Source organism: Electrophorus electricus, chromosome 8, assembly GCF_013358815.1.
Source record: "Electrophorus electricus isolate fEleEle1 chromosome 8, fEleEle1.pri, whole genome shotgun sequence".
Taxonomy (NCBI): domain Eukaryota; kingdom Metazoa; phylum Chordata; class Actinopteri; order Gymnotiformes; family Gymnotidae; genus Electrophorus; species Electrophorus electricus.
Genome location: NC_049542.1, coordinates 20,223,497 through 20,245,835, shown reverse-complemented (window position 1 = coordinate 20,245,835; position 22,339 = coordinate 20,223,497). Strand labels below are relative to the sequence as shown.

At 38.2% G+C, this 22,339-nt stretch overlaps 1 protein-coding gene across 1 annotated transcript in view; it reads left to right on the top strand.

Annotated features, from left to right (window-relative positions):
• csmd2 (CUB and Sushi multiple domains 2) overlaps nucleotides 1–7,810 on the top strand; it is a 192,593-nt gene extending 184,783 nt beyond the window's left edge. Inside the window, 7 exon segments of the mRNA XM_035529205.1 lie at nucleotides 283–348; nucleotides 434–595; nucleotides 872–984; nucleotides 2,964–3,051; nucleotides 4,038–4,170; nucleotides 4,319–4,496; nucleotides 5,393–7,810. Coding sequence (XP_035385098.1) covers nucleotides 283–348; nucleotides 434–595; nucleotides 872–984; nucleotides 2,964–3,051; nucleotides 4,038–4,170; nucleotides 4,319–4,478 — 722 coding nt within the window. The 3' untranslated portion in view covers nucleotides 4,479–4,496; nucleotides 5,393–7,810.
• Nucleotides 7,811–22,339: the final 14,529 nt, after the last annotated feature.

Genomic DNA, 22,339 nt, shown 5'->3' with positions numbered 1-22,339 from the left:
CTGCAGCCCATAGTGCTTGCTTCACCAAAGCTATGGTTCTCCAGATGGCTTGAAGTGCAAACAAGCATGTTTTAGGGGATAAGTGTTATAAAATGAATAGAGATGCAGTTAATAGATAATTAGTTGAAATTGGTCATGGTTAATGGAGAATTTTAGCAGCCTGGGCTCTAAGCAGGCACAGAACTAAACATTCTTAAAGAAGCTTTGGCTTTTACAGGATTCTGCTGATTGAACCTTGAATGTAATTTAAATTCTACTGGTAATATTCCCTCTCTCCCATAGCCGATAACAGGCCAAGTGGGAAAACAGTTGGAACTGTGCAAGAGTCACCAAACACAAAGCTTCAGGGTAGGCCTGCATTTTACAGCACAATTAGAAAACTGAAATAAATAAAACAGAATTATACAACTTGCTCCATTTCACTCTTCTTCAGTGCCTAGTGGAGTGTTTGCTAAGAACTCTCTATGGAGGGGATCATATGAGTACCTTGGGAAGAAGCAGCCAGCCATGCTGAGTATAACTGCTTTTGAACCATTCAGCAACCGTGTCAATGGCACCCTTATGGACCACAGTGGAGTGCAGCTCAATCTGGCAGGTGAGTTTTATTCCTTTCAAACAATAGACTTCTAAACACACACACACACACACACACACACACACACACACACACACACACACACACACACACACACACACACACACACACACACACACGCACACACAATTATCTGATGCTGCAACAGGAAGCTAATGTCTACTTGCCTGACTTGGGCTTGTCCCACTCTTAACATGCCGCTCTCTGGTTTCCTAGCATCCATAGTAATGGATCTGAAGCCATAGCAGTGTGCTCACAGACTGTCTCCTCATGCAGGTACCTATAAGAGAGAGGAGGCTCACCTGCTGCTGCAGGTCCACCAGATCCGAGGACCAGTGGAGATCTTTGTTAACAAGTTCAAAATCGACAATTGGGCACTGGATGGGCATGTATGTAATCTCCTGTATAGGTCCTGGTAATATCTGTCACAAAGCACCCTTCAGAAAGGATTAGGTACTGTGTTAACAGCAAGAGCAAGACCATAAGAAGTGTGCATTTAAATAAATATATAAAGATGTTTGTTAAATGCAGCTGTGACAGATCTTACTCAATCTAAATCAAAATAGTGAGATTGCTTTATTAATTATTTTTGCTCAAGGTCAAAGTATCAGTAACAGGCTATATAAGGACACAAACCCCTGACCTTTACATTACATGCACTACCGGCCTTCAAGCATGGCCTTTAAACAATCAATACCCATTTTTCTTCATGTTGTATGTCACTGCTCAAAAGACCAGGGAGTTTCAACTCAAAGCATATATAAAGTGCTCAGCACAAAACTCAGCCAGTGCTTATAGGTGTTTCACTCTTTCCATAGAGAAGCAAGCATAAGGAAAAAGCATTGAATACAGATCATCTTATATGCCTGTATATTCATTCATTCTTTCATTCATTCATTCATTCATTCATTCATTCATTCATTCATTCATTCATGTGTAAAGATTTACACTATGCCATAAGCTTAGCACTGGTATTTTTATTAATCTGTAAACGCTATCACTACTCTATAAGCACAATGCTAGTATTTTCATTTATACACAAATCCTGTCATTACATCAAGAGTTGCTCTGATATTTTCACAACAGCATAAAGTGCCTTTTGGTAATTTCACAACTTGTGCATTGTGTGCGGATTTGGGGATTGGTGAACTGAAATGTGAGGTTCATACCAATGAGATAGTGTGTCTGCATGACTACATTTTAGGCCTCTGGATACCCCTATATGACTTTGCCATGTGTATTCATGATTGATGCAGGATATTCACTTTATGTCATGAAAAACAGGACACATAATATCAAATTGTTGGGATACAAAGTGTTGTATATGGGACACTAAGATTAAACATCTCTAACTTCTAATTGTACAGTATAACATACTGTAATGTTGTATAAACCTTCAACTGGCTGAACTGTTCTTGGTTAAGATCAGAAGAAAAGCCTTAAAGTAATATTTTAGTTTGGTTTAACGTCAATGGCTACTATTCCAAAAATGTTCATATCCATACACACAAAGGTTGGTGAACTCAATGAATTTACTAGAAACAGCAAAAGTGTGCATGTTTAGACTTAATCAAACTCATTCATTTTGAATAGGGATGATGACAGAACATAACCTTGAAGTGTACTACCTTAAGTTCACCTCATCACATAAAATTTGATGACTTAATTTTCTATCCATATGCAGTTATATTTGTTAATAACTGTGGAATTGTAAGATTAATTTTGTTGTATTGTTAGATTGTATTTTCTTTGAGAGGTAGAGATCCCTGTCCCTGAATACTTGACCCTACCTGCTTACCTTATACACAATTCCACTATAGCCAGGGCTACTTGCTAATGTCTCTGAGGCCAGACCCTGAACTCCACACACACACACACACACACACACACACACACACACACACACACACACACACACACACACACACACACACACACACACACACACACACACACACACACACACACACACACACACCACTCCTGGGAATAGGAGAGCTGAGAAAGTTTCTCTTTTAATTAAAACGTCAGTTAAATCATTGCAGAGTAATCGGGGCCAGACGGGGCGCCCTCCACTAAAACGCACCGGAGACAAGCAGCTGGGAAATGTAATTAAAAGTGTGGGTCATGAGGGCTTGTGTAGGTGTGTGTGTGAGTGCATGCACTTCCAGTAGTGTGTGTTTTTGAATATGAGCATGTTTTTTCACTAGAATGAGGAATGAGTTGGGTTTGAAATTAAATGTCAGATGTAAAAGGTATTCCACATCACTGACACGTTTTACCTTTCAAGAGCTCATTCTTGACATTTTAAAAATGTATTGACTTTATAATATGAGGTCTTTAATTGTTTGTTCTCTTTTCGTCACAGGTGTCATATATGCCTTCATCTAACTCCTTTGTGTATCAAGGATTTGTTAGAGGAAAAGGATTTGGACAGTTTGGGCTTCAGAGGCTAGGTACATATTTCTCTCAGAGGGAATTATTTTGCATGTTACTACTTTGCTGTTATGTCCAGATTGTAATTGGGTCTACTTTGTTTATCTATGAATAAAATTCATTGTTAATCTTATTTTTGGTAGAGGTCAACACATTTTTTAAAATTATTTTTTATATAGATTTTATATAGAGAGCTATTTAAACACAGCTAGCACTGTTTATAAACAAGTCCTTCTTGATTTAAAGTATTAAAGGTTGTTGGTCAAGAGAGACAGGAATGGAGAGAGAATTGTATGAATGTCTGTAGCTACTGTGTGATGTCTACACAATTATGGTGGATGTCTTGTGGAGGCCAAAGAATAGGGTGTTCTGTGAAATCTCTTCACTAATGGCAGAGGGCAGTTTCAATTCCAGACAGATATGAGCATTAAGGCATTATCTCATTTGTTGTGGATTTCATAGTCTAGCTAATTGAGCTAATTGAATCTTCCACTCTTTCTTGATCTTACTTTATAATTTTGTCATTGTCTGATGAACAGGTGCATTATTACTCTCTTCTTGTTTAGGGAGTCACTGTGGACTAAATTGAAAAATAAACAAACCACTGCATCTTTATTGTCTACATAACAATAATTTAAAAGTTCTGTTTGAATAATAGAATTTGACATCCCCCTCCCCCATGTTTGTCTGTTAAGTTTATTACATAAGTGAAATATATAGAACACACTTTCTTCTGTTTATTTGTTTTTTATTTTGTCACTTTAAAATGAATTTGAGTATACGTATTGTCACAGAGTTTTCCACTTGTAAGTTAAATCTGTGAAGTGTGAAATATTATCTTCTAGAAATAATGGATTTTCAAATGAGCTGTTTAGTAAAATTGGACATGCCCCAGTGTGGCTGAAATCATTTCAGAAGAAAAGTGTGTTCATTCTGATAGAGCAAAGTATTGTATTGGTTTGTTGTGCTTTTTTAACATGTTGCTTTTTATGTATCACTTCTGCAGAGGGCCTGGACACAAATGTGGAGAATACAGGCTACAACTTTGCATCTAACAGCAGTTCAGTGGCAGCAGCCATCTTAGTGCCTTTTATAGCCATGATTATAGCAGGATTCGCTCTGTACCTCTACAAACACAGGTAAATCAGTATGATGGCACAGAGGATATGTTGCGCCCCTACCCATCAATCTGTCTTGTTTGTACTGTACAATTGTGATAACAGGGAGCTCAATCCTATGTTAGTCCTGTGTTCAGTTTCAGTAATCATGATGCATTTTGCTCATCAGGAAAAGACCTAAAGTTCCCTTCAATGGCTATGCAGGCCACGAGAACACCAACGGAAGAGCGACATTTGAAAACCCCATGTACGACAGAAACATCCAGCCCACAGACATCATGGCCAATGAGTCTGAGTTCACGGTCAGCACAGTCTGCACAGCTGTATAGCCTCTGCTTGCTGCACAAGTAAGTCATCAAGTACTCAGACCATATGATTTACATATAGGGTAAAATATATCCAAGCTGAAATTTCAAAGGTTTATCAAAACTAAAACACTGAGCACACTTTAGGCTGAAGTTTATATGGATAACCAAAGCTGCGAGGTGACATACACAGTCAAATATCCAGTGCTGAAAATTGTTTATTAATCACTGGTGAGTGCCCTGAGCACCTCCACTCCAACACACACTTGCTGTTTAATTTTGTATCTAATGTGCTTCATTTAAAGAAGGCACAAAGTTGCATGGAATTAAATATAATAGCTCAACAGAACCCTCAGGGCAAGACATAGACCTTTTTGTCTCATTCACATGATTCAGTAGTCTTACTTGATAGAAATTCCATCCATCATTTCACAAACTATCAATTTGGCATGTGCTTTGCTGGACTGTAGCATCTGAGGAAAAAATAAAACAAAAAACTTTGAAATTCTAGACATAAAGCAAGCTTTATTGCACTGGCTTTGCCCACAGACAAAACAAATAACAAACTGCTGAGGTGAGGGAATAAAGAGAATCAAAAATTATTTTAAACTTTACCTTTACTGCATAGAGGTCCATAAATAAACCAAATCCATGATGCTAACTGTAAACATGTACAAGGTTCTTCATAATTGGATTCTTGCGTTTTGCACAACTACAGTCATCTAGTGGAATATTGTCTATAATCAAAAAAATCTATAATCAAAAAAATCTCAAATCTCACCAATGCTCATAACATTACTTGAAATAACAGGTACTACTTCTGATTCTTATTCTGCTGTTTCTTCATCTTCTGTTTCTTTGTCTTGTTTCTCTTTCTTCCCTTCATCCTAACAACCCTCCTCCACCAAACCTTTCCACTTTCATCCCTGACTTCACAGGCCGAGGCCCTGTTAACCCCCCCTGCCCGCACGAAAGGAGCCCCCATCTCACCCCACCCCACCCCACCAGGCAAGTCCAGGCTGTGTGCCTGGGCTAAAAGGGATGAATAGAATTTAGCTTCATTTTTAAAAAGAGTCTAATTATAGCAAGAAGCGATCACTCCCTGGTGATGAGGCAGTAAACAACAACACAACAACACTGGAACAGGAAAACATAAGCGCTTCTTGGAGATGTCCACAGCAGTGTCTGTTATCTGAAACTCTACCTGTTCTTACATGCATCTACTGTTTTTTGGTGAGTTTTTTGTTTTATTCCCAGGGTGAGCTTCTTGTGGAACTTGGCATGACAGAAGGGAGGAGTGTGACACTCGACTCTGTTGCTTGCCAAAAAAAAGAGCGAGAGACAAGGAGTGGCTTATTTTCACACTGGGTTTTAAGTAGCAAGATACTACTTGGGCCATATGCTTTTTCCTCTATGTGAAAAGGGATTTGTGGACAGTCATGGTCTGAGCAAAACCAGTGAGAACAACACCCTGGACAGTCGGAGCTTTGTCTTACTTTTCTACATTTTCTCCATGGAGGGTGCGTTTTTGCTTTTATTTTCTTCACACCTGCACTGCAAGATCACAGATAACAGCAAAATATGTTCATGGTACTGGTGTTCAGTGACACTTTCACGATCGATTCCTCTGAAATTTTTACTTAAAGCCACAGAGGCTGATTTGGAGTTGAATGAGATTTTGAGGCTTATTAGAAGACAAGAATTCCATCATTAGCACTGCTCTGTGAGAAATAAAATGGAAATGGTGAAAGGTGGGGCAGAACTTGCGGCAAATTATCTTCATTGTACTATGATTTGTTTGTTTGTTTGTTTGTTTGTTTGTTTGTTTCTTGGGGGGGGGGGTTCAGCATTTACAGGAGGAAAAGTGATGCACATTCAGGGCCTAGACGACACCTGCGTCTATTATGTGGGCCATCTGTGTGCCATTGTCCCCCCTGCCAGTTCTCATTACTCTGCAGTGAATGTCCTGAGCTCCATTCACTGCTATTTAAACAACCTGAAGTAAACAGTAAAGGAGGGCTTTGGGTCCTGTGGCCTCCAGGCAGCATGCAGAAACACTACTTCTTGGCTTTTTGGCAGTTGTGAATTCTTTGGAGGGCTGCTGAGGTCTGTTTTCTCAGTCCCTTTGCTTTCTTTTTGAAATGGTTGTTGACTTCTTTCTTCAAAGCTGACTTTCCTCAACACACGGAAACAAACAAAACAAGGACAACAACAAAACACTTTAATGGATTGTACAGGAAAGGAGCCTTTAGGAATAGTCCAAGCCGAAACATTTCGGCAAATCAGAGAACATGGGCAATGGAGCTACGATGGGCTTGCAAAGATCTGTGTCCAACTAAAAATGATGTCTTCTCAGTTAGATGGATTGGTGAATGTTAGGGAACTGCTCTATGCAGCAGATTATTATCATACTTTCAGTCTGTCTTCATCACTCATGTCCCACAGACACCTTTATAAATATCTGCCTAGAGCTGATGACTACAATGTCAGGCTGAAGCTTCATAAATTCATTTATAATGGTACAGTTGTTTAGCATACTGATATGGCGTTTGCTTCTTTTACATGTATTTGCCTGATTTTGGCTTTGTACAGCCTTCAAAGCCTTTAATTTTGTAGTGCCTACTATCACTGGCGTGCATTTCCAATGAGCTTTTAAAATTGCTGACATAGAAAACTGCTTCTGAAAGAAGTGTCTGAATTGTTCTTCAGTCTGTTTCACTTCTCTTTTGGTAATTGCTTTTACAATTATTTTACTTTTTAAATCTGAAGCTTATCTCAGCTGAATATAATATTGCCCAGTGTTTGTTTCAATTGTGAGTTAATGGAAAAAGCAAAGATTGTATTTCCCTTGTGATTTCACAGACAAAGTGATTGGCAGGAACATTGTCTTAAACCTGTTGCCATTCACCTGATTTTTTTTCTTCTTTTCAAATTGCTTTATCAAGTTGAATGACATCTCCGTTCACATGTCATTTGAACTGTGTATCCTCTAAGCCTGTTTCTAATGGTAAAATGCAGATTTTCCCTGATATACATTCAGTGGCTATTTTGCAAAGCAAAGATGATGAACAGTGTATGACCTGATTTACTGTTTTAGTGTTGACATACTATGATAACACTTAGCATATAATTTCTTAAGCAAACCCTAGGAAGAAAGGCATGGATTTTAAACAAGGGGGCAGCAAAATCCCTTCTCCCCCTTTTTATCTCACATTTTATACTTGGTAGACTAAGAATCTTAGAAAATTTATAAAACCTGTGGTGTTTCTGGACTACTTGCTCGTCTATTCATACCTAAGCATCTTGGTGCCTCTCCCTAACATCTGGCTTTACTGAGGGCTCTGTCTTTCTCCAGTTCCAGGTGAGGGAGGGAGGGAGGGAGGGAAGGGGGGGGAGGAGAGAGAGAGAGAGAGAGAGAGAGAGAGAGAGAGAGAGAGAGAGAGAGAGAGAGAGAGAGAAAACAACTGCCAGAGGAGAATGCAAAGTTACTGGTTTTCTTTCTGCTGCGTTAGGCTCAGAGTTCATCATCTAATGCAACCCAAGAGAAAAAAAAACACATAGAGAATAAGAGAGCAAACAGTGCTTAGCATTGAGAAAACCTTTAAACCCATTTGCAGCGATCCAATTGCTCATTAGAATTTTACCCAAAATAAACATCTGCTTTACTCCTTTGGCTCTCATGTATGGTTTTGCTAATCATGAGTCTCTTTCCCTGTGTTAGTAACAGGCACTGATAACAGATGTGTCCTCCCTGTATTGTATTGTTTTGACCTATTAAATACATTTAACAATTTAAAAAAAAAATCAGTTTTGCCATTTGAAAGCCATTTGGAAGTAACATTGTTCCATTTCAACAAGCACCTTCCCTTATCAATCATCCATGATGTCACTTCAGTTTCTCACTCTGCAAGAGACAGAGCAGATGGATGAGCAGGTTCTGGTGTCGGTGACATGCCAGCGACCCCACATATTTCTCATCACCTGTGAAAGCACACTCATTGGGCTTTTCTTTATCACCTTGAGCCAGGTTTATTTGTCTGTCCTGGTGAACTGTGAGGGGACTGCTTATCTTCCATGATCCCCACGCCAGAGTGAAAACCTCACTGATTCTAGTTTTCAAGCTGCTTTCTGTTGGTGAGATACTTCTATGTCTTTTGCATTATGGTAAAGGACATAAGATTTATTTGTTTGCCCTTTCATGATTTCATTTCAGCCCCAGGTGTAATTTTAATCATACTCAATAAGTAGCATTCAAAGTGGAATTATCCATACTACACTGAATGTATCTCAGGTTTGTGTTTGTTTTGAAATTCCTGCACTGTAGCTAAATACCTTTACATTCATATTCCCCACTGTAACTAATAAATGATGACCAGTTCATAGGCTCATAAAAGAAAATTAATCAGATTATTACTTTCATTAAATCTTAAAATATCCCCAGAGAAAATATAATTATCCATATTTTTCAATATATTTTGAATGATACAATAACATATATTGATGGAGTTTTTATCACCAGAGTATGTATTCTTCCATAGATAAAAGAAGTAATTAGACTAAATAATTGAGATATATGTTGAAACACTTTAGAATGCACCTTTCAAGATCCTGCTGTCCACTTGTTTTAACTTCTCATTTTGAAACCCAAACAATGCATTCCTCTCCACTCAGCAAGAGAGAAGTGCCCGGCCTTGAGTGACTTAGGGGACTGCTTGGCCTAGACAAAGTCTCATGAAAAACAGTCAGACTGCGGTTATTTGCTCTTTGACCAAAAGGGATCTATTGAAAAGCAAGTGTAAAAATGAGTGTACCTGAGTGGACTAGCCTGGTGTGAATTTCACAAGGAGATAGGAGAACAAATAAATGAAAAACCTTTTGTACAGAGATATATTTTTATGGAAATACATTTGTAATATAAAAAAAAAAAGAAAATGGATTGACAGATCTGTAAATGTTTTTTTTTTCATTATTGTAGTACAAATGCTAGTGCGAAATATTAAAATATCTATATATATACAAAGAGAAAACAGAAGCAAAGCTTTTTTTTTAATGTAAAAGAAAATGTTGTACATAGATGTTTACATACTGTACATATGTAATACCCCAAATGGCTTGTCTGCAGTATATAAAATGTATTTTATCCGTCTGTATATGATGCTTTGCATTGTGTTTAAGCTTATTCTACTTTCTTGAACTTGAAACCTATTTTGAAGTTTTTTGAATAAAAAATAAAATTATAATTGTTGGGTGTTCTTATAATTTATTGCACTTCTAACTTGTTTATGAATTTGTAAATTGATCTGAATAATCTGAATGTGAATGAATTGAAATGACACCTGTTTGAATCAAGTATAATGAAAAAGCTATGTATGTAAAGTGTGGAATTCTAAAATCTACAATCAAAAAGTTGTTTCTGTTTTGACATTTATGGTTCCAAATATGCCAGGGTAAGACGTACCCCATTTCACAGCCTTGCCATGCCACAGACATGTAGACAGCTAGAACTTTGTTCCCCCTCATGTGGTACATACACAGAACATATAACTTGATTATATCTTGGAGAATCCCAGGTATTCTCAGCACTTTCAATAGAAAACAGAAAAAGGAGATGAAGGCTTTTCTCCAAGAGAATTGGGTGGCATTTCAATAATTATATAGTTGTCATTCTTTTAGTGTTCTTTTATCTGAAATTTGAAAAAGGTGTCAGCTAGTATTTTTAAAGTGTGTTTCACACATGTCTAGATGGCCTGAATACTAGTGTTTTGTTCTAAAGTTTCATCCTGTAATATACATCCCATGGACAATCACTTTCACAAACGGTTGGTTATGTCTATGTCTGGGTATGTCTATGTGCAGCTTTAATTTTGTAAATATCTTGTGATTTTAGCATGTTATCAAGGAGTCTGTTTCAAATGTCCAAAATAGCTTAATTGCAAATGAGTAGAAAAGATTATCATTTTACTTTTGGAAAATGGCTGATCAGGGTGTCTTGGTAGGTGGAATTTTATATATACCTTCTTTTTTCTGAGCTTTTGGTCACCTCAAACTATTGTTCTGAAGTGACTCAGTGAGTCATCTGTTTTTTTCCACTGACATCGGTGCAGGTCAGCTTCATGCCAGGATGATGATGGAAGTTTGTAAGGGTGAGATGAGAAATCGTGAACAATGGCTAATGAGTGGTACAATGAAAAGCCGACACATTGCTCTGGAGTGTGTCTCCCCTGCTTGGCCAGAGTGCCATGGGCAGCTTGACCTCAGACACCTCCATTATCTCTACTGCATCCCCCACGAGGACCGGGGTAGGATCCACCAGCCCTGAGAGCAATGCCGTGCTAATGGCCAGCATTCTGTCTGTGCTTCTATTTTGAGGAGTTAGGGTCTTCCGTTACAGAATTAAACCAACAGACACTGAACCATCCTTGGGCTCAAAGTCACAGTGATGTTCCAGGGAACATTAGTGCCAGGAGACACCCTCAAGAGAACTGGTATTTTGAAAATCTTATATGAAAATATACATTTTTCCTTATATAAGTTATTTTTATTCACAAGGAGAATTTTAAAAAAAGACACCCAACAACATACTCCAGGTAAAAATATTATTAATGGAAGATAGTTGTAAGGGTAATTAAGGAATGCGTGTATGGTAAATTACTCTGGTAAAGGATGAATAATTTTTTTTTTTTAAATCTAGTTTAGTTTAGGGCCTCGGAGAAGGGTAGTATCATCATCAACATACTTTAGCACACTCAATAGTGATGGCAAGCTCTAATCCTTATAACTGTGTCCTGTTTAGGGCAGTGGTATCTTAATGGTTAAGGTACATGACTTGTAATTGGAAGGTTGCTGGTTCAAGCCACACCACTCTAGACTGGGAGCTGTACGGTGGCTGAATAGTCATAAAAAGATTAAAGATAAAAGCCTTTCTCTGGGCTTATTAAAGCATCTGGTAAACAAGTTTTGTTAGTTGTTACTGAGTTCTACCAATTTTCCAATTATTAATAATCTCTGAACTACAAAAAGATTGGTAGGGTGCTAGGATACAGCTGAAGGAGTTCCAAATAAATAAACTCAAATAGTATTTGTAAATTTAAAGCATGCTGATCCAAGGGAATGTTATCTGCAGTGAGTAAATATGCTCTCCAAAATTCACTCCTAAATCATCCTGAACTGTTATAAGGATAAGATTATTCAGTGGTATATCAAACAGAAATGTATGCAGCTGGCAGGTCCTGAAATAAGAGCTATTCACCTGCAAGCTATAATGTTGCCCTCATTAGTAGAAAGGCTGTATACACTTAAGTTCCCATCAGTCAAATAACTTCTACTAAAGTAGCACCAGAAATGGTACAACTGACTATAAATTGTATGATGCCATTACATGGAGCTATAAGTAGGTATAACTAATAAAGTTCCTAATGTTCCATGCTCTTTACCATTACTATTACTTTACTATGTTGACAGTACTCATGTAAACTCACAACCGTTTAAATGTATTAATTTATTTTGATCAATTGCTCATAAATCTTATGATACACAGAAAATAGAGTTAATTTGTATATTATATAAACTGATGATATAAACTGTTATTGTTTCCTGGAAGTCTGTGGCGAGGGTTTTATTCATGGTTACTTCTTTCTTTTCCACAAGGCATAGTGTGATTGACAAGATAATCAGTACAATTAAAGGCCAAGGACTGAATGATAGAGCACTCAGAGACATACAGGTTTAAGATGGGATTGGTCCAATTACAATTAAGTTAGCTGATTGAGATGTTACATAGAAGCTGTCACAATATGGCTAATAGACTTGAACAGTCCAATATTTTTGAGCAGACAATGCCTTCTGAATATCTGGATCTGTTAACTACTGAGGATGTATGGATTTATCAAGATAATTGTTATATCCACAGCTTCGCAGATGTTTACTTAACAACAATTCAGTCTTTCTTGCCAAAGTTACAAATTACACTCAAATACATCTTATTGGACCGAACTTATTATACAACTACATGCTTGTGATTTCAGAGGACTGAAAAAAATCACTATTAACCCCAATAAGTGTCCTATGGCAAGACTACCAAGAACATCTCTGAAACATGAGAGCACAAACAATGACAGTCTTGATGGCTTGGACATTACTCAGATTAACAAGGTATGTGTAAAATGTTGATGAACCAGGACTACGTAACAGTGCTATGGATTAGGTCAGATAACATGAAGCTGATACTACTACAACAGTAAGCCCAAAGAAAGAGACTACATGAAATGCCAGAGGGGAACTATAGATGAGGATAAGGCCTTCATCCACACTAACAGACAAGCAACTAGTTTCCCAGCACTCAAATACTGTCAAACAATGCCTCCTATCACAACTGGAAATGTATGAATTAAAGGATGCCACTGCCTAAATACACCTACTGCTACTGATGCTATTGCCCCTGTGGCCAAAAGGTCAGAATTTGAAAAAAAAATCCAAGAATACCAAAGTGTATAGTGGACACATCGTGTGGTGCTTCTGTGTACATATGGAAGGTGATCATGACTATGCTAACTGCAAACAGCCACCAGTGTGGGCACCTTCAATTCTGTGACAAACTATAAGCTTATATATGAATGCAGCAATAATCATATTTCCAACTGCCAGTATAACCAAAACCAGTAATGTGTTGCTGTATATGTTGCTGCAGTAGTCATTATTGTGACTCTAGGATACAAAATGCAAGTCATAAGCCCCCCTCACCCCCGGGAAACACAAGATGGAAACCAAAAGACATCTCAGATAGAAGTAGATACTTAAATTTTATTATCACATTTACTTTTTAAAGTATTGTGATTAGAGATGCCACAATACCAGTTTTTCTGGTACTGATCTGATATCTTGAATGGCAACTGTTATCAATACCAATCCAATATTTTCTTATTAAAAACCACATGTAGTTTAATTGATTGGGGGAATTGTTTTGGGTGAGATATATATGCTTTATTTTGTATGTGTATGTATATATATATATATATATATATATATATATATATATATATATATATATATATATATAAAACAAAAAACTTTCTTTCTGCTTAGTATGACTACCTCACACACTCACTCGAAATTTACACTTATAGTTCGTATGCATTGTTTCTTATTACTGAATGCAGCTGTATTTCAGCATCATCTTAATAATAACCTTATTACTGTTCTTTTGAATTTCAGTGGTAAATCTTCACTTGGGCAAACTCCACAAACATTTGACTGACTGATTTAATGTATGCTCTAAAATAATAACTATATAGGCTACCTCCAACCCTAACTATTAACCATGTAACACTGTATCTTTTGAACTCTTGGATTATGGAGCAAAAGGGGCTAGACCATATTTAACCAGTGCAATGAGGTTGCAATGGGCTCTACAGCCTTGACATACCAATCTACTATAGATTCTCAAAACTGGGGGACCAATCTGATTTGCCTTTTCACATCATCCTTGCTTCCAGTTCTAACAAGTCACAACGTCACTGCCATCTCAGATTGTACTTCCAGAGCCTGTACATGTGGTCGTTGCAACTCAACCTCCAGCTCCTTTAAAGGACCATAAGTGCAGCATCAGAAACAGACACAGGACTTGTAGGTTCCATGTCTGATGCAGTCTTTCTTTGTACGAGCAACAACATAATTATGTCAGGACACAAGCTACAACAAAGTAGACAAAAGAGAAGATACCATCACACAACGACTGAACCAAATGGGGCAGAAAAAGAGCCGATGCACTCACAGATGTAAAACAGAAACCAAAAGTAAGGCAAGAACTCCAAAATGCACCTTAGATGTTAGCAATTTTTTTTTTTAAATATAAGTGAAATAGGTCCTGTAACTCCTTTGCTTGTAGTGCAGCCAGATCATCATCAGAAACTTCATTTCCATATTTGACTTAATCTGATTAAATTTGATTCAGATTAAAATCTTGTAATTAATACTTAAATGTTTCTTTAATGCTTACATTTGGATTCGTTGTGACAAAAATATATACTGGCAAGTAGGAAAACATCTCACTACAAGTAAATTAAAAGCTATTTGGAAACAGAAATAGTGCTCCTGTTGGTGAGCAGAGCTGATAGATATAACTCACTAAAAGTCAGAGCAGCCATCAATAATCTATATGAACATTAGCACTAGCATTAAGTGTTGTTTGCAGAGTCTGTGTGGCAGCATTTTTTTCTGAATGAAAAATATTTTCAGATTTTCTTTGTTTATTCTCTCTCTCTCTCTCTCTCTCTCTCTCTCTCTCTCGTTCTCTTTCTCTTTCTCTCAACACTCAGAAAATCACTTTGAAGCACATCCTATCCAAACTGTAGCACCAGTCTCAATTCACGAGTGGCATACTGATAAATATACACTAATGTGTCAAGAATCAGTAAATTGTATGCAGCAGTATGTAAATTGATTATGAAGTGGTGTTAGTTTAAGGAATGGCTTGGGAATGCCCATAGCTGTATACGTTTTGAGGTCATATCTTGTGCATGAGGTTGAACACTGGCCAGCATGCTCATGGCAAAACAATCTGAATTATTGGAGTTTGAATGAGACATGACAGTGTGTACCAGATAGATGGGATATTCTATTTCCAAAGTTGTGCAGGCATTTAACATTCTTTGATCCACAGTGTTATGTGTGTACTGGGAATACATCATAGAAGACATTACCACCCACAGTGGACAGGCAATGGCCACCCACAGGTGCTTAATGATCAATGGCATCTGGCTAGAATTTTCAGTGTAAACAGATAAGCATGTCTGGCAGAAATAATATTCACAATCAGTGCAGGAGGCTTCACATGCACATTCCACAGGTCGGTGCAGCGTTCTTTATCTTACATTGGATATGGAAGTAGAATACCCTCCAAAATTCCTCTGTTAACACCGTGAGACCAGACACCGTTAGATGTTGCTAACTGGACCCTGAAGTAGAACACAGTTGTTAACAAAGCACTGTGCAGGTCGGTGGTGGTTTCATAGTGATGTGCAATATGTTCTCATGGGTTGGGTCCACTGGTCCACTTAAACACATTATTTACCAGTGCTCGCTATGTTTCACTGCATGCTGAGCATTTATAGCTGTTTATGGACTTCATGTAACCCCACAATGATATTCCAGAAGGATAATGCATAGTGACATCAGGCCCAATTTATCCAAAATTGGTTTGAGGAGCATTTTGGAGAGTTTCAAAGAATGGTGTGGCTGAATCAAGGATTTATGGGATGTGGTAGATAGGGTGACTATCCAACCGGCATGGCTCAACATCTCTCCAGACATCTTCTACAAACTTGTGGAATCATTGCACTTCACCAGGCCAGAGGGGGTGCTACACATTATTAGATCATGTCCCATGACTTTTGGTACATCAATTCAATTGCGACTGTAGCAGATAAGCTTTTTATGTACTCATAATTTATTAACATCAAAACATAAATCATATTTGTATTTGTTCCTTGGGGATTTTGGCTCCTGGGGACCCTAGCTGACTGTCTACCTTTGCCCAGTGCAAAGACCACCCAGGATGCTGGCAAGGAAGGCATACATAAAGAGACAGACACAACCAATAGGCAGGGATTATATACTGGAATATATTTGATCTGGACACCCCTAAAGTTCAGATGGGAGGAGCCACATAGAGTGATGGAGAACAAGGTAAAATCCTGTGGGACCTCCAAATCCATACAGATAAACAATAGTGAAATGTTGTGATAGTAGATAAAATACAAAAAGCAGCAATGATAATAGATATAGCAATCCCAAGTTATGAAAACATGGCTTAAAAAAAACTTTAAACTGCACCATGTAATAGACAGAAAGTCAGATAAGTGCTATTAAAATAAGGGTGATATGGTCCCTTTTTCTCCGGCCAGTGAGTAGATCAGCTGCTGTACTTTTTACCACTTCTAATTGAGGCTGTGTTTGGTTGTTTAGATCAATTTACAAGGTATTACAGTCATCTAACCAAAATTTTATAATAGCATGAGTGACTTGTTCCAGGGCCTGGAAAGTGATCAACTGTTTGAACTGAACTATTTTTCTAAGTTCATGAAAACTGATCATAACAACTTAACAACTGAGTTGATTTGTAGAACAAATCTTAGGTCTGAGTCAAAACTACTTCATTCATGGGGCAGAGATTTTGGGCCCTAATGAAAAAAGATCCTAATATCAGTCTTTAGAATTTCCTATGTCTTTCTCCCAAGTGCCTCTGTTCAATAGTGTAAAATGCTCCACTGAGTCCTAATAGCATTACAATGGCAGTTTCTTGAATCAAAAGTATTTCTGACATAAGACACAAACTCTGTGTTAACAGTCTTAAAATCAGACTGGAATGTTTCAAAAATACCACTGATGCACAATTGTAGTGACAGTTGGGGAAAGAAATTCCAAAAACTTTCAAGAGAAGTGGTGATTTTGAAAGATTGGAAATCATTAAGGATTAATCACTGATTAAAACATATTGCAACACAACCTATAGTTAAACTATCAAATGTCTCTTTAGGTTTAAGATTTGTTAAACGCACTTCCTTGAATCCCCCCCAGAGGTGTCATACTCAATTCAGGTAACACGCCATTTTGCACTCAGTCCAATGTCAAATGGACGAGACCCAAAAAAAGCAATTAAGTAACAAGAAAATATCAACAGCCCCTCCAAAATTTGTTAATTTATCATCATTTAAAACTTGCACATGCAAAATCTATGCTCTGCACAGGGGCCAAGGGTAAGTCACACTTTACTTAGTTATTCTTAGTTTTTTGTTTGTTTAAACATATTATACTCTGCAGAGTCACTCAAACTAAGGAAGTGGTTCTCAGTCTATTTGGCATTTTCACTGCAAATTTAAGTCATTTTTGATAAGAGTATATGCCAAATCTAAATAATGTTATGGATTTTCTTCTTCTGATTCTCCCCAAAAACTACCTGTGCAAAACTACCCATAAGTTCTAGAGAAATGAAACTTGGTCAGTTGGTCCACACTACTGCAAGCTAAAGTGCCAAGTGATTTAAACCCAAAAGGCTTGAAGGAATCATTATAGCACATCCAAACATGCTCCAGTCCATAACACATAACACCGTATGTCATACAGCCAAAAAAAAATGTTTTCAGTGATTACTAATCTTCCACTCTACTAAACACTTCAAGAACTATTGAGCTCTGTTTACTTAGTTTTTGAGATAATTTGCATATTGCGCAAAATTGCAAATATTTTTGTGTGAACTAGTTCTAGGGTTTTTAATAGACCACTACTTATATTTTCAAACACTAAAACTGGTCTGTCTTATTATATTTCTATTTCATGTGTGTAGATCATCTTGGCAACAACAACAGAAAAATGTGGTTCTGTGAAACAGACAAGTCTTGAAATGGTTTTCTTAACCTCACAAGTTTAAAAAAAAAAAATACTTGGTGTCATCAGATTGTTTACCAAATTTTGTTGAGAAGCAGCTTCTGGGGGATTCTACAATAGTTATTTAGATTGAAAGAATGAAAATATATGTAATATACCTAATAACAAAAGAACAAAAATTGTGTCATGACACAAAACTCTTAATTGTACATGTAGTTAGGGAGAGGGATATTAATCATTTTTATTTTCATCACACCAAAAAAAAAAAAAAAGGCTTAGATCAGTCACCATCAAACTGCATCTACATGTTTACAATGTCTTGTTGAAGCCCTCCAGCAAGTCTGGTTGGTATGACTCAATCTGATTTAATGTAACAGTTGCAAGGGAAGCTATTCTTATAGTAATGGCATATCATTAGAGCAGCACAGTATAGTACTTAGCTTTTTATATCGCCATAATCTCAGAAAGCCAGCAGCATTTCACCTTAGATGCGAGGTATGAGTTTGTAAATTTTAGAGACTTGTCTTTAAACAGACTGTTTTCACCAAAACTGCACAAATCTGAACTTCACATACTTTGAACACACAAGAAAAAAAAGTTCAGTGCATAGTTCAGTTGAAACCAGTCTTCACATACATACTATTTCATAACTGTCACACACTAGTAATCAGTTATTTGTTTATTTTATTTATTTATTTATTTACACAATACTAAAAAAACAAACACTTCTGTTCATAACACTTATATAATTTACCACAAATCTTTACATTTGTCACAGTAGGCCGGTCGTCCAGCAGGAGGGACATACTCACTCCTGCTCAGGACTGCACTACACACCTGCTCCTCTCACAATCACCCGATTATTAACCGAACACACCTGTTCCTTATTTTCCCCTTTTATTTAAGCCCACAGGTACCTGAAGTCAGTGCTGCACACTATCAGACTTCAGAGCAATTACCGAGCACCACTGGAATGCTGACTTCTTCATATATTTACTTTTCCTTTATTTTGCACTTCTTGTTGTCATGGACAATAAAAGCTACTTCCCTGAAACCTCACCTGTCGCTCCTTCTGTGCCATCAATGTCACAACATTCATGTTCACATCTTGTTGAACATCTTGTTGAAACCCTCCAGTAATCCTTACTAGAGTAAGAATGTATTATTCTGAAATAATGTAACAGGTGCAAGGTATGCACTACTTGCAATCATATTAAAATTAAATTTGCAGATGTTTGTTGTTAAAGGTTCCTTGTTTAGACTGTAAACAATGCTTTCCATGTACTGATACATATAAAGAAATACAATCAATTTCTGTGTGCATCCTTTTTCCAAATTTATTCAAATGTGACAGCAGGTCACTTAGGACAACCTGAAGGTCAAGTCAATGCACTAATGTTAATCTAATTGTATACATGTGGAGCAGAGAGAGACTCGTCTGCACAGTATTAGATGAATTTGGAGTATAATTTTTCCTTAAGAGAAAGACAAGCAATTTGTAGGAGGAACATGCCCACTTTTTCACATAGACACTCATTGCACCTGCTCTGGTCCCAGTCCACAGCATATTATCATTTCACACATGTTCCTTCTTTTCCCTCTCACTATATAAGTCCATGGGTTCCTTACATCAGCGCTGCACATTGCTAGTCTGACTGAGCTATCATTGGATCCTTATCCACTGCATGGCTGCGTTGCTTTCTTACTACTGCTTTGCAGCTTGTTCATTTGTATTGTATCATGAAAAAAAGACTCTAGCATGCAGAGTTCTCTGTGGGTTCTGAGGCTAGAGCTGCTGGACCTACTGTTCCTCCTGTTTCGGAATGGGTAAGGTGTCATACCCCGGACGTTTATGGAGAAGAGGCAGAGAGATGTGAAGGATTCATGGTGCAGTGTGAGCTTTAGTATAGTTACCAGCCATGTTTACCTGACCATGCCAAGGTAGCTTTCATCATCTCACAACTCACGGAGAAGGCTTGCACTTGGGGAGCTGTGCTAGTGCCCAACTCTACTGCTGGCCAAATACCTCCAGTTTAAAGGAACTCATAGCAGTGATCCATCATCCATGCCAGGGTAGGATCTACAGCCAGGCTCTTCTGTGTCTAAGGTAGGGTCTATGATCAGCAGCAGATTATGCCATGGAGTTTTGGACACTGGCAGCTGAGACCCACTGGAACAGACCAGCATTGGTGGACGCCTTCCTTGGAGCTCTGTAGAGAGACCTGCAGGCTGAACTAGCCTGCAAGTAGAAGACAGTGACCCTTAATGATTCATCTCACCATCACTTACGACCATTTCCTGCAAGAGAGACATAGATATCTTCTCAGAGGGTCACCAGCAGGACCAGACGCAGCTCCCAAAAATCCATGCAGCTGGTTGGTGCCAGGGTTCAATGCAAGCCTTGTGTCCATCTTGAAGTAGGCGGAGGGCATGTTGAGCACATTTTCTTTTATTTGTTTTCATCTCCCTGTCAGCCCATCACCATCTCCCTGGTCTACCCTGGTTGTGCACACTCAACCCTTATATATCCTGGAAAAAAGAGCATCATACATTGGGTGACTTCCTGTAGCAAACAATGCATCCCAGACCAGGCTGTGCTTCTCTAGTCTACATTCCAGCAGAGACTGGAAGCCAACAACTTCCCCATCCCTTCAGAGTATTGAGACCTGGCTGGAGTATTCAGTCCTGTCAAAGCCACTCAGCTACAAGCTCTATCCACTCTCCCAGGAGGAGGAGGAGGTTATGGAGCAGTACATCAGGGATGCTTTGGCACAGAGTTACATCCACCCCTCCACCTCACCTACCTCAACTAGCATCTTATTCATAAAGAACAAAAATGGCAGGGTGAGGCCATGAGTATATTATAGGGGACTGAGTGAGTTACTGGTTAAATACCTGTACCTGCTCCTGTTAGTTCTGGCCACCCTTAAGCATCTTAGGGGAATGTGGTACTTCAGCAGGTTAGACAAACGCAGTGCCTATATTCTGATCAGGATTAAGGAGGGTGACAAATGGAAGCTGGCCTTTAGTATGTCCTCTGGACACTATGAGTATTTAGTTCTGCCTTAAGGTCTAGCCACGGCCCCCTCCGTCTTCCAGGCACACATCAATGAGGTCTTAAGTAGGGTGATTTTGGGTAGATCCGTTGTTACTTATATTGATGACAAGTGATTTACTCATCTTGAACAACATGTGCATGATGTATTTACAGTCCTCCACACCCTCATGCGCAACCTGCTCTATTGTACATGTGAGTTTCATACTAGTGAGGTGAGCTTCTTGATGTACATTATTTAGAATGGCTCTGTACAATTGCAACCTTGCAAGGTGGAAACTGACAGTATAGCTGAGACCCCAGATGCCATGTGAGCTCCAGTGGTTCCTAGGGTTTACCAACTTCTTTCGGTCATTCATCCAGTACTTTAGCACCCTGGTCAGGCCTCTCACTGATCTGCTCTGTGGGCAAGTTAAGCAACTAAATTGGAGTCTCAAAGCAGAGAAAGAATTGGAGGACCTCAAAGCCATGTTCTCCAATGCTCCCGCACTGCAGCAGCAGAAACAGATTCCAGTAAGCCCTTTATTGTGGAGGTAAATGCTTCAGATGTGTGAGTCAGTGTGGTGTTGTCGTTTCTCTTCAAACTATACACAAAACTCCAAATGACAAAGCAAAAACATTTTGGGATGAATTGTAAATTTATTAAATATAAAACGCTGAAATATTGCATTTACATAACATTCAGACCCTTTGTTGTGAAACTTACTATTGAGCTCTGGTGCACCCTAATTCTTTTCTTTGAAAAGTTTTTGAAAATTTTCTAGAGGTTCACTACAGTCCACCTGTGCCAAAATAAATCAATTGGATTTAAGTAGGCAAAGCCCACACCTGTCTATATAAGGTCTCGCAGTTGATAGTGTATGTCAGAATGAAATCCAAAAATGAGATAAGGTCAAATTCAGCAGCAGTGAAAGTGTCCAAGACCATGAAACCCTCAATTATTCTCAAGCAGAAGATTTTTGGAACCATCTTCTAGAACTGACTGCTAAGACAAACTAAGTAACTGGGTGTAGCATTGATCAGACCAATAACAAAATGTCACTATGAATGATCCAGAGCTCTTTTGTGGATATGGGACAACCTTATAGAAGGACAACCATCAGTGTAGCACTTTACCAATCAGCCCTTTATGGCAGAGTGACAAGAGAGAAGCTATTCTTCTGCAACACTCATATCATATCATAAACTACACATATGCTTGTAGTTTACATGAACAACTTTTAAACATGGGAGGCAAGATTATCAGGTCTACTGAAACAGAAATTGAAGAATTTGGCCACAATTCCCATTTGAATGGAGCATTTAGCATCGCCTCATTCATTCAATCCCTACATACAGTTAAATATTTTGGTAGAGTAATCCTGGATGTAAACCTTTCCAGATCTCAGGCTGGGGTGAAGGTTTATGTTTCAACAAAACTAAGAATACATCAAGAAAACACAGGAGTGGC